The 12,574-nt window shown below is 35.8% G+C and overlaps 1 protein-coding gene across 1 annotated transcript in view; it reads right to left on the bottom strand.

Annotated features, from left to right (window-relative positions):
- Positions 1 to 1,631: 1,631 nt before the first annotated feature.
- Positions 1,632 to 12,574, bottom strand: part of CMC1 (C-X9-C motif containing 1) — a 66,427-nt gene continuing 55,484 nt past the window's right edge. Inside the window, exons 3-4 of the mRNA XM_011359994.2 lie at positions 4,858 to 4,948; positions 1,632 to 1,895 (exon numbers count right to left, since the gene is read on the bottom strand). Coding sequence (XP_011358296.1) covers positions 1,775 to 1,895; positions 4,858 to 4,948 — 212 coding nt within the window. The 3' untranslated portion in view covers positions 1,632 to 1,774. The remainder of the gene's footprint in view (positions 1,896 to 4,857; positions 4,949 to 12,574) is intronic.

The following is a 12,574-nucleotide window of genomic DNA, read 5'->3' as shown; positions in this document are numbered from 1 at the left end:
GAAACATTAGAAAATCAAAATAGAGGGAAATTCAGACTTAGAGAATTAAAGGACTGAATTATGTGAAAATAAAGTAATGATCTTATCCAGAAAGGCTACTTGGAGAAGATAGATCTTACAAGGTAGAAAATCTTTGGGTTGTTACTTAACAAAATAATATCAGCAGAGGCACAAATGAGCAAGCAAGACAACAACTGAGGCAGATGAACCAGTTGGAAAAGCAGACTCGAGTGGATAGGCAAGGATATCCTGAAAGCTATGATGAATAGTTTGTTTTTGATGTAATAGAGATGAACTTACTTACAATATATAACTTATCTAGCACCTATAGGGAAAGTGACATCTACATAAATTTTCCACATAAAATTGAAGTTAGCCCCTCTCATTCTAATCAAAATTATAAAATAACTTTAGATTGTATATTTCAGTAGCTTTTAAAGTAAATGGTTTGCCTTTTCATTTGAGTCATCATAAATAAAAATTAAGGTCCTATGCTCTAGGAAATCCACAAATACCAGAAGGCCAACAGAGGGATATAGGCTTGTTTACCACTATGCAATGTGGCCTCTAGGTTTCTATACTTGCTTTGCTTTGTCTGCTCTAGTAATTTCCCTTGCTTTCATCTGTGGCCTGGGAAAAGGTAGTTTCTTTGAGTTTCAAATAAGAGTAAAGTAGTTCTTCTGAGTGGCTCACTCCAGAACACTGTGGAACCTGAACATGCCATTGGTTCTTAGGGTCCTATTTGCTACTTGTGTTAACTGAGTCCTTTAAAAACGTCTCTCAGATCTATTTCATGGGACTAGGGACAAAGTTAAATCTTGTCCTAGTGGGCAGTAATTTCTATTTGTGCTTTTAATGAGAACTATGTAAACAAAATTTACTTACCTAGAAACCAGTTGCAATGGCTGTAGAAGAAGAGTTAATAGCTCATGGGGGAAAAAAAAAACAACTTTTAATATAAAAGCTCAACCTGGGACCAAATTATTGCATTGGAACAGAATTTTTTTACATTAGCTCCTGAATTACTATGTTACAGAATAGTTATTCATGCTTATAAAGGAGACTTTTTAAAAAAGATTATTTTCAGTAGCCAAATCAATGGGAAAAGGAACTTGTGTAATAACACACTTTAAGAAATTTTTCATCTAAGATGTTAAGTAAAATTAATTCATTTTTAAGTACTTATCTACAATCTGTATTTCCAAATAAGCCTTTAGTACTAATAATAACAATAACGATTAAAAAGCATTTACCATGTCCGAGGCATTGTCCTACATACTCTACTCATAATACTCAGTTAATCCTCACAATAACAGTATGAGATTTATTGCCAGTTGCATAGCTAGCAAGTGGAGAACCAGGAACAATTCTGGTTCATAACCATTCTGCTGTACTGCCTAGTCATTAATACCTTTGAAATAAATGAATGTTTTCCTTTAGGTACTTCTGGCCCCCACGATTAGCCATTAGTCTACACACTGAGAGAGAGTATTGTAAGATCTATATGGAACGCTTAAAAATCAGTGTCACTATTATAGAACTACGGTTATGGGAAAATGTATGAAAAATCCATTAATGACCAGGCAAACCATATCCCATTTCACTATTTACTACTATCCCATTAAATAAACTTTGTTTTTTTAAAAATCTTTATTTCAGATAAAATTAGTATTTCCATAATTTAGGATAAAGCAAACAAACTTCTTTGAGTCCATTATTTTAGGTAATTGTGATTTCCATGAAAAGAGTTACTGAGTATCATTTGAATATTTGCCTACATGCTTGTTGGAAGCTTCTGTAGCCTTTTCTTGGTAGGAATTCCAGTTTTTCTGAATTCTTCCCTTTCCTTCAGGTATTCCATTTTGCATTCTTCATAAAAGGTGGGATCATTATAGCTACAAGAAAGAAAGAAAAAACAACTACGGTGAATCACCTTGCAAATGTCTAACATAAGCTTACTTTAATAACATTTAAACATCCAGTTCATCTGGCACATAAATTCATTGTAAACATTAGACTACCCAACTAGCTAAAGAAAAGGAAAAAAAATAAAAAGACCTACTGGTTCTCTTTTGAATAGCACCGTTCCAGGAGAGAGCAATGAGAAGCAAACCCTCAAAGAGCTCATGGTGTTACAGAACAGACAGGTAAAGACTGCATTACCATTAAGCATACAAAGTGCTGTGGTAGAGGCAGGGCCCGGTGCACCATGGAAACATGGGGAGGAAGTGGGGGAGATGGGGAGATGTCAAGGGCAAATGCTTGAGCTGCATTTTGAAGAACCAACAGAATCCCTACAGGAGGCACATGTGCAGAGGTTACATAAATGAGGAAAAACTGATACATGAAGAACTGCAAGTAAGTTGGTACCACCATAGCAGATTATGCACATAGGAGACAGGGCCCAAGATGAAGCTGGAATGGCAAGAACCAAATCATGCCATACTAAGTTAAAAGCTATCCTGAAGACAATGGGCACTGTTAGCAGAGCAACTGTATGATCGCTGTCTTAGATGAAAAGGACAGCATATGGTAGATAGGCTAAAAGCAGGCAGCAAGGTTAGAGGCAGGATTTCCAATAAATAAACTATTATAACAATCCAGAAAAGAAATGATGAGGGCCTAGACCAACGGAGGAGCCATTATAATGAAAAGGAGGAAATGAATCTGTGGAAGATTTAAGAAAGAAAATCAAAAGGAAATAATCACTTAGAGTTAGGAGACAAGGAAAATTCTAGAAGTAACTGAATCCATGGGGGCAACCTAAACTTTCTCAGACTTCGGAATGAGAAGGGAACCAGTGAACCAATTTTAAGGAATAGGTTAAGGAAGAAAAGGCTGAGAAGTAGTACACAGACGTCGGGAAAATAGGAAAGCATTATAAGGGAAGCCAGATAGAAGAGAATTTTAAGTGATTTCCAGAGTCAAAGTAAAAGAAGGGACTGAAAATGTATTCAATGTGGCTACCATGAACCCATTAGAACCTGCAGGAAGAGCAGTTTCAGCGGAGTAAGGACAGAAGGCAGACTGCAGTTTATTGAATGAATGAAGATCAGACAGCTAGAAACAAAAGAGCACAAACCATTAACGTTTCAAGATGTCACTATGAAGAAATGAGAGGACATGGTTGTTACATTCATTTTATAGAATGTCCACAGCAAATAACAAGAGCACTTTCTTATTCAAAGATGAAAATATACTATTTCTTAATACTTAAGGTCAAATAAAATCCTTCCTTCCTAACTCTCCATTTACTTTCAGCAAGTATCACATCCCTCTTTGCTTCACTGCTTGTCTCTCCTCCAAACAGAAGTAGCCTCCTCACACCCTTCCCAGATCCTCCCACAGAATGGACTAGAATCTGTTATTGTTCTCTAATTTCTAGGAGTGAGAGATGGAAGGCTATTCAAATGATTAATACTTAGATAACAAAAGCTAACAAATAGCAAATACAATAAAAAAAAAGAGCTAACATTTATTGAGTAGCTACTATGTGCCAGCACTGTGGTAAGGTGTTTACATATAGTACCTCACAATCACTCCATTAGGAATAATTATCCTATCTTATAGAAAGTAACCTGCCCAAGGTCACGTGACTAGCTACACCCCAGCTCACCCAGATAAAGCCTACACCGCCCTTTCCACAGTCCTTGCTACTGTCAGCTCCGCTCTAAGTGCAGCCCTATCTAGAAGGAGGGAGATGTCAAACTAAGAATAACAAGTTTCGATGATGACTAAAACTGAGGTGTAAAAATTCTGAACATAAAAACAACAACATCAATATATAAAAGAGATATTAAAAAGTAGTAAGCCACAGAATGAACTCCTCCTCCTTTAAAGTAAAATGCTTAGTGCAGGTTCCGGCGCATAAATAAGAGCTGCTATCAGAATTACTTTTATTTATTATTAACTCGAGACAAAAAAATGTGGACCTAGAATGTTTTTTTATCTCCTTCTTCATGTAGAAATTAATCTCTCAAGTCTTCCAACCACAGCATTCTAAAATAAAGTCTATACATTTATGTGTACATTGTTATCAAAAAAGAACACAAATATAAGATTCAGATAATCACTACTTTTTATCTAATTCCCTAAGAAGTATCAAATCATATTGACATATATGCTTCACAGGCTGGAGGAGCAGAGTATACAATAAGGGCTTACCAAAACACTAAGATCTCAGTTACAACTATCAACTAATACGAAAGTATTCTTCAATACTATCTGACAATAAATGGGTAATAGAATATATGGGGTGATTCAACAGAAAGCTCAAAGAACTTTGCATATTTTTACTTTAAGATTCAAGAAACTAAAACGAAATATCAGAAATATGTTATTTATGAATTATTTTAAAAAGTAATTTAATTAACTTTAAAAATCTAAATTTACCTGTGTCTTTCCTTTGATTTATTAGAACTTACCTAGGAGTTAACGTATATTAATTTTTTAAAAAATCATAAGACTGGCAAAGGTCTAATTAGAGATAGTCTAATTCAGTACATTTTCATTAGGAGATATAAATATAAACCTACCTATAATATATTCTATAGATAAACCTGTTCATGAAAAGGAATTGGTTAAATCATAGGAAAAATCAAATATTTTTGTTTGCTGACCTCATCTTATTAATCAGATACAATGCTGACTGACCCACATAACTTGAAAAGACCCTTCATAAGGATGTTGCTTTTGGGGGGGAATAATCTTTAACAAACTGAAATTTTAGCCGTGGCCAACAATATGATAGATTTGGTGGGAGAAATACAGAATATATTACATTGAATGAGTTAAATAACATGCTCTTACCTACCAGATATTATACACATGCACACAGAGGAGAAGGTAGCTACTTACTAAGCTGTTAGACATTCTTTCAATGCAGAATTTTCTTTCCGGCATTTTACTACCATAAGGATTCCAGAATCCTTGCAACATTTGGTAAAATCTGAAATAAAAAAATTGGAAAGAAAAAAAATGACTTGTAATTACATCAATTCAATTTCTGATAGCTCTAAAACATTCATTCGTTTCATATTTATTAACTGAGATTGTGCTTGGCACATAGCATATGCTCCACCAAAGACATGCACACAAATAAAAGGCAGAACAAGTGTTATTTACTTTGTAGAAATAATGAGATTTGAAAGGAGATAGGACCTGTGACACAGAGTGAGCAGGCTTCATGGAGACATGTGGTACGTAGAGAATAAACAGAATTTCTAATAGAGAAAAAAGTATATTCCATAAGAAATGAGTAAGAAGAATAAAAGGGGAGCTTTTTCCAGACATGGTCATGTAGTGTCCAGTCTGCATGCCTCCTGATGGCATCAAGGCACCCCCTTCTTTAAGACGACCTTGCCGTGGTGCCCTAATTTCTGGTTAACAGGCTCCCATTCCATTCTCAAGTCAACTCTTAGATGCTCTAGAAAAGTCAAAAGGCTTTCTGTCAAATTTCCATTCTGGTAGTTTGCCTTTTAAACTGGCCTCTTTGGTATCTACCTTCCCTGGACTACAATCCAGAAAAGCCTGGCGCTATAATCCACCCACAGCTGGGCCACTTACTAATGTATTTCATGTTTGTTTTGCATCACACTCAGTCCTCCCTTATCCTTTGCACAGGACAGTGTGTGCTTTGCTTCCTACCTGTTACAGCTACTCTCCTGAACTAAACTGGTCCTTTCCTGACCACCGGCTGCTCTAGTTCCAGGCTTTACCAGCTCTAACCTTCTGTAAGTAATCAACCATTTCAGTATTAGATCTTAAATTATGATATCATCCTCACAAAGAAGCGGTAGGCAAAAAAAAAAAAAAAAGTTTCCTGAATATCTTCTATAACTCTTTTAATACAAAATTATAAAGACTTCCTTCTTTCCTTGAGCTATGTGTTACCCTTCTAGTTCCTAAGGAATATAGCTTATAACTATTTTAAAGAAACTGGATAATTTCAGGAGTCTCCATGAAGACACATACTTATAATATGTAACAAAAATATATTTAAACTATAAGCAAACTGATAATGATTAAGATTTGTTAAAATGTATAAAAGACTCAGAGGGGCTTTGCTAGGACGAGGACCCTATAGCATAGATATCTATATCTACCTGCAGCATCATAGCATACTTTGAAGGATAAGTGGTAGAACATGGACAAGGACAAGAGATGTAGGAAATGACTTTAAATCAAATAATTTGATGTGTGTGATCACATTAAGTTACAGGTGATATGTAATACTCCACTCCAAAGACACACAGGATTAGCTTCTTTCAGCTCCTTGTTCACTGCTTTCAGCAGTTCCACCATTTGCTCTCTGATTCCCGAGAGCAACTACAAATGTTCTTATTCCTCTCTGTGCAGATGAGCTGGACAAATGGGCCAAATCAGACCAAGGGAATTTCTTTGGTGTGCTTTGATGAAGGACTCCCTACAACTCAAAAAGACAAAGCAGACTTAATGATCATCTCATTATCAATAGAGATCATAAGGGGAGGCCACAGGGCCACCAAAAACTTTCTCTCTAGAATGTCAGTACCATTCCGACATGTTAATTTTTCTGCTTATAGCATGATATTAAAATCTACCGTTCTAGCAGCAAGGATCATGACCCCAAATAAAAATGAAAACATCAGCAATACTCAAAGAGAACACGTACATAAAGTTAATCCAGAAGTGACTAAACCTGGCTAAGGGTTTCTTTAAGGGAAATGCCATACAGTAGTGGTGACAACCATGGCCTGACTCCCCTGAGCCACCTTGTCCCTACTGTGACTTCGCAGACCTAATCAGGCCAGCCCACTTGGATAATGTCTAGATCATTAACTTCACTAATTTGCCTAACGAAGTATGCTAGTGGACCAAACCCAGTCCTTCTCTGGAAAACATGAACACAATGGCTATTATCCGAAGTCCACTTTCTGATTTAACAAACCCAATACTTTTACAACTTGAAAAATTCACAGTAGCATGCTTAGGCATTGCATTATTTTAAGATTTGCCTTGCCTACTATAAACAGACTGATGCGAGGTGCCATTTATGTGTTCTGATGACAATAAAGACAGTCTATATGTTTTCACACTTGTCCAAATCTCTTCAGGAATAACTGTGACTGGCCTGAAGCCTCAAGCTGTTTGTAAGGTTTTGTCACTTGTTTAACGACAAGATTTTAATGAGGATCTTTCTTTCATACCACATTAGCATACATTCATATAATAATTATGCTAATACTGCCAACTTATTTCTAAAGTGGTACTGTCAAATGAATTCAATTTAAATCGCGTCTTTCAACATTATGTAAATGTTAAAGAGCTTATATACCTGTAAATACATAATTTAATTTTAATTACCATTAAAGATTATGAGAGTAAAATTTTATTGACTTAAGTATATCTTAAGGTAATGTAAATTAGTAGTAATAAACTGTGAGAGTAGAGAGATTATTAGTTATTCCAAAATTTACAGAAATATGCTTAAAGATAGCATTCAAAACTTCAAAACTTTTTCTTTAAAATATCCAGGACAAGAGAGTCTATTGTTTTGTAAACTGTCATTTTTCTGAAAGAAGCCACTTAATACCATATAATAAACTACTGGTAAAAATATTCTTTATGTATAATAAAGCTTGTATCAAATACATCTAGGAAAAACATCTACGAGATGCAGTTTTCTCTTAATTTTAGTCTAATTTAGATAATGGACAAAATAATCATATTTTAACTAAGTACGAGTATTCTATATAATTTCCAGTTTATATAAGAAAAACATGTTTGGGGAGTTCTGTATAAAATCAGTAAGAGAAATAAATGGTTTGGAATTGTTTTTAACTCATTTAACTTATAGAACTTTTGAATATATTTTAATATTTAAATAACACCCAATAATAAGGTTTCTTAATTAAACCAAGGATAAGTATTCATGGTACAACTATGCATGGAAATGGATATACTGGGAACTTGCTCTTTTACACTTTTCATTTACTCAGATTCAAGTAACATGTTATTTTGCAAATGCAGTCATCCAGTTAGAACTACAGCATTCAATGAGAGATGACACTTTGAAAACATACCAAATTAAAAGAAATAATCCCCAATGTTTCATGTCTCTGACTAGAACTACTCCATTTCTAGATCTACTAATTTATATATTCTTAAAAAAAAAATCTGAAGCTTATAAACTTTTACATAACCACCTTTAGACACAGCCTTTATTTCTAACTTTCAGTACTTTCATTTCTTTAATCAGTAAAGTGTTTACAAAGTACCTATTTTTCCGGCATTACAAAAAGCACAGCTATATTTGGATACCAATATAATTTACAATTTTAACATATAAACTATGTGTAATATTCCTGTGTCTACACCACCATCTTACTGGTTTCCACTTTAAATCTATAATTTTGATTTAATTTAAATGAAAAACAGTTCGGAGGTTGTGCTTATTAATGACATGTAGTAGGGCAGATTTTAAAATCACCCTAATATATGTATCACGAAGTCTCCAACTGGAAATCTTGAGCATTAAACTGCTTTTATAGAACTGGATAAGAATAACAGAGAAGTATTATAAACAATGTATAAAAGATCTTTTGACAAATTATTAAACCATAAGATTTTAAAAATATGAAACTGAAAATGCTACAATTTGGGGAGGGTCTAGGCAGGTGCCAACTTTGTAAGCTTTTTCTCAGACAAAGATGTCTGCAGTTTTAAAACAGTAACATAAATTTAAGCCCAAAACTAATTTTTCTCAAGAAAAGCTATCTTTTAAGTGAAGAGTTCTGTAGTGAACAATCTGTCAGGTCCCTGTGGACAATGCCTAAGTGCTGTGCTGCTCTCAGTAATCATCATCCCGTCTGAAAGCTGTGAAGGAAAAAGTGCCTGAAGACAACAGGAGGTCACCCTCCGTTCTGAGCTCACCAGTTTCAAATGCAGTGATGAACGCCTGAACCAAGGCAGAGACAATGATGATAGCAGTTTGTCCTCCTCCTTCTACTGACTGCCCAGCTGAAGGAAAGCAAGGCCACAAGGCCACGAAGCACATTTTTCGGTATAAATGACAGCGTGAACAGTATTTCATGAAGTTCTTGTGAAAGATTTTGTAAACTGTTCTGACTCCATGTACATTCGTTTATAAAATTTAGTAATGAAACTGTAGATCTCCCTGTAGGCTTTGATAGCAGTAGTTTGACTTCTGGAAATAATTAAATCCAATCCAACCCAGAGATAAAGCCAAATATTATAGACTTCCAGACTGGATGAGAAGCTAATTAAGACAGCTAATAAGTTCAGTTTAGTTGAAAAAAGTGTATCTGAGTATTTGCCAGCAAACATTCTAACAACAACAGAATTCTAGGCAAATTTTCAAGGGATCTGCAAAATTAACCATTCAAATGGGGGGTGGTGGGGGGAGGATGGCGGGGGAACAACATGCAAAAACTATAACACCTTTTACAAGATACAAATATTGAAACAGTGGCTTCTTCACTGCACTCACACCTTAAAAATGTTTCCATTTCCAAAAGTAAATCTAAAATACTGTAGATGAGAAATTGCCAAATACTGTCACCTTAATGTTTAAGAAGAGCTTCAACTGCAAATATTTCATTTTTTTCATAAATTACCAAAGTAGATAGAAAAAGAAAAAAATCACTTACATTCCTGCCTTCACAGTAGTAACAACAATAATAACAGCTAACACTTGCTGTATTTACTATGTACCAGGCACTGTCCAATGAGTTAATTCAGGCATCACAGGTATTAACTGATTCAATAAATTAAAATTTTAATTTTTTATATATTCTTTCAGTACTTATACACAAGCTCATAAAATAACATTCATTCATTCAACAAACATTTAAAAAGTATTTACTATGTGCCCAGCAATGTGCAAAGTTCTGAGGTCTCCATGCTGAACAAGACAGAGAGGGTTTCTGCCCTGGGGGAGCTAACAACAATCTCTGAGGAAAACAATTAAAAAGTACTAACAGTAGAGTCTGACATCTACTCTGGTAGAGGAAGGGGAGGGAGGTGCACAGAAGCAAAGAACTGGAACTCCAAAAGTATTCAAGAGAAACTTCCCAGGAGGGCTTCTAAGCTATGATCTATACCAACCTAGCTAAAGAGGAGGAAGAATGTTCTGGACAAATGGAAGGGTGCAGGGGAAGGTATGGAGGTGAACGGGAAGTACATAAGAGAGAGAGTAATTCAGAAGAGCTGGAACATCTCAAGTTATTTGGTTGTATGTGCATGCATGTGTCTGTGTGCCTGTGCATGTGTGTGTGTTTGATGAATGGGAGGTCGAGGAAGAATGGCATGCGCCAATTATGACTGGCAGGCAGTGAGTGTTAAGATGATTAGGCTTTCTCCTGAAGGCAATGGAAATATTCAGAAGGGTTTTAAATAGTGAAATGGCACAATCAGACTTTCTTCAGAGAACAAGCAGAGCAGGCAGGGGAGGCAGGAGTGGAAATAATAGGAAAACTGGTTGGGAAGTTAGTACGATAATCCAAACAAAAGATGTCAAGGGGCTAAAAAGACAGAGGAAGTGGGAATGGAGAGTGGGATGACCACAACTGGAACTTGACAAGACCTGGGATATAGTTACGAGGGTAAGAGATGAGGAGTCAAGGGATAACTCTTAAATTTCTTGCAGGATGAATGATGCAACAGTTAGATGACTTGAAAAAACACCAGGAAAAGAACAATATATGATGTCCTGTTTTGATGGGAGTCAGGGAAGGGAAATGGGGTTAAGATGACAAGTTTAAGACATGCTCAGCTTGGAGGCCTGTGAAGTATGTAAGTAGAGCTGTCCAGAGGGCAGTTAGCCGTATGAGTCTAAAGATACTATTTTGGTAGCAGTATCATATGAAAAATAATAAAAACAAAAATGGCTGTGGGCAACCACCAAGGAATACCAATATTTAAGCATCTAGCTGAGAGAGAGGAGATTGGAAAGAGGGAAGACTATGTGGCATGACGGAAGTCAAGGAAACCAAGTGAATGACCCTCTCTATATAATCAGGATCCACTGGACCCAATTGTATTTTTGAGAGTTTCTTTTATAAGTAGTTGTAACTATTATAAGGAGGTATTTCATGACTTTTATTCTTTCTCAGAGGTCTTCCCCACAGCCCCCAAACAACAAAGAAAATTACATATTTTGTAACAATAAAACTCACTCTATCTTGCCATTATTATACAGGCTCACTGGATCTTTCTATAAGACTAAGATACAATATACACTCTTAATGAGCTTATTTTTCCTACATCTTGAAACTTTTTACTATAATGTCCTAGGTATTATTTCATCATGACTCATCAATTATTCCCAGCTATACTAAAAATGACTCAAATAATAAGAAAACAAAATGATGGAATCACCTAGAAAAATAATGCAACAGTGAAATAAATTATCATTCTCACATCAGTTTTATCGTGTTGCCTAATGTATTACATCATTCTTCTTGAATATATAAAAGTAGTCTTTTTGGTTTTGTTTTTTTGCTTTCCTTGAACACAGCTGAGATCTGAGATTTGTTTTTTCACTTTCTATGTTACTTAGTATAATAGTCCCCGAAGATGTTCAAATCCTAATTCCGGAAGATGTGAATCTGTTAGGTTACAGGGCAAAGGAAAATTAAGGTTGCTCATCAGCTTGCCCTTAAAATAGGGAAATTATCCTGAATTATCTGGGTGGGCCCAAAGTAATCCTGAGGGAGCTTAAAAGTGGAAGAGAGAGGACAGAAGGAAAAAAGTAAGAGAAAGAGATGTGTTAATAGAAGCAGAGTCAGAGATGTTATCTTGCTGGCCTTAAAGACGGGAAAAGGGGAACACCTGCCAAAAGTGGGGGCCTTGTTATGGACTGAATGTCTAAGTCCCACAAAACCCCTAAAAACCTCTACTGCCTCCCACTTCCCACCACTTGATGGTACCGAGGAAGGGCCTTTGGGAGGTAATTAGGATTAGGCAGTCATGAGGGTGAAGCATGCATGAATGGGATTAGTGTCCTTGTAAGAGTTATGAGAGCTTGCTTCCTCTCTCTGCTGTCCACCACCTAAGAATACAAGAAGTCAGTAGCTGGCAACCAGAAAGAAGTCTCCCACCAGAACCCAATCGTGCTGGCACCCTAATCTAGACCTTCCAGCATCCAGAACTGTAGTTCTGTTGTTTATTAGCCATCTCATTTCTGGTATTTTTGTTTTAGTTGCTTTTGGCTTCTAGAAGCTGAAAAAGGCAAAGAAACAGATTTTCCCGCAGAGCCTCCAGAATGGAATGCAGCTCTGCCGACATCTTGATTTTAGCCAAGTAAGACCTATGTCACAATTCTGAACTACAGAACAGTAAATACAATAAATTTGTGTTGTTTTAAGCTACTAAATTTGTATAATGTTACAGCAGCAATAGTAAACTAATACACTGCCTACTGTGGCAAAAATTCGACAAACAGATGTTACACAATTGTTAGATGAATCAGAAGATGAATGCAAAGAAACTGACTAGCGGCACTCTAGACCCTAATGATGAAATTGATTGTACAAGCATAATCAGACTATGTATCTTCAGATGACAATATCCA

Source organism: Pteropus vampyrus, unplaced genomic scaffold (assembly GCF_000151845.1).
Source record: "Pteropus vampyrus isolate Shadow unplaced genomic scaffold, Pvam_2.0 Scaffold1, whole genome shotgun sequence".
NCBI classification, from domain to species: Eukaryota; Metazoa; Chordata; class Mammalia; order Chiroptera; family Pteropodidae; genus Pteropus; species Pteropus vampyrus.
The sequence above is the reverse complement of the archived record's forward strand: the minus strand, read 5'-3'. Positions and strand labels throughout refer to the sequence as shown.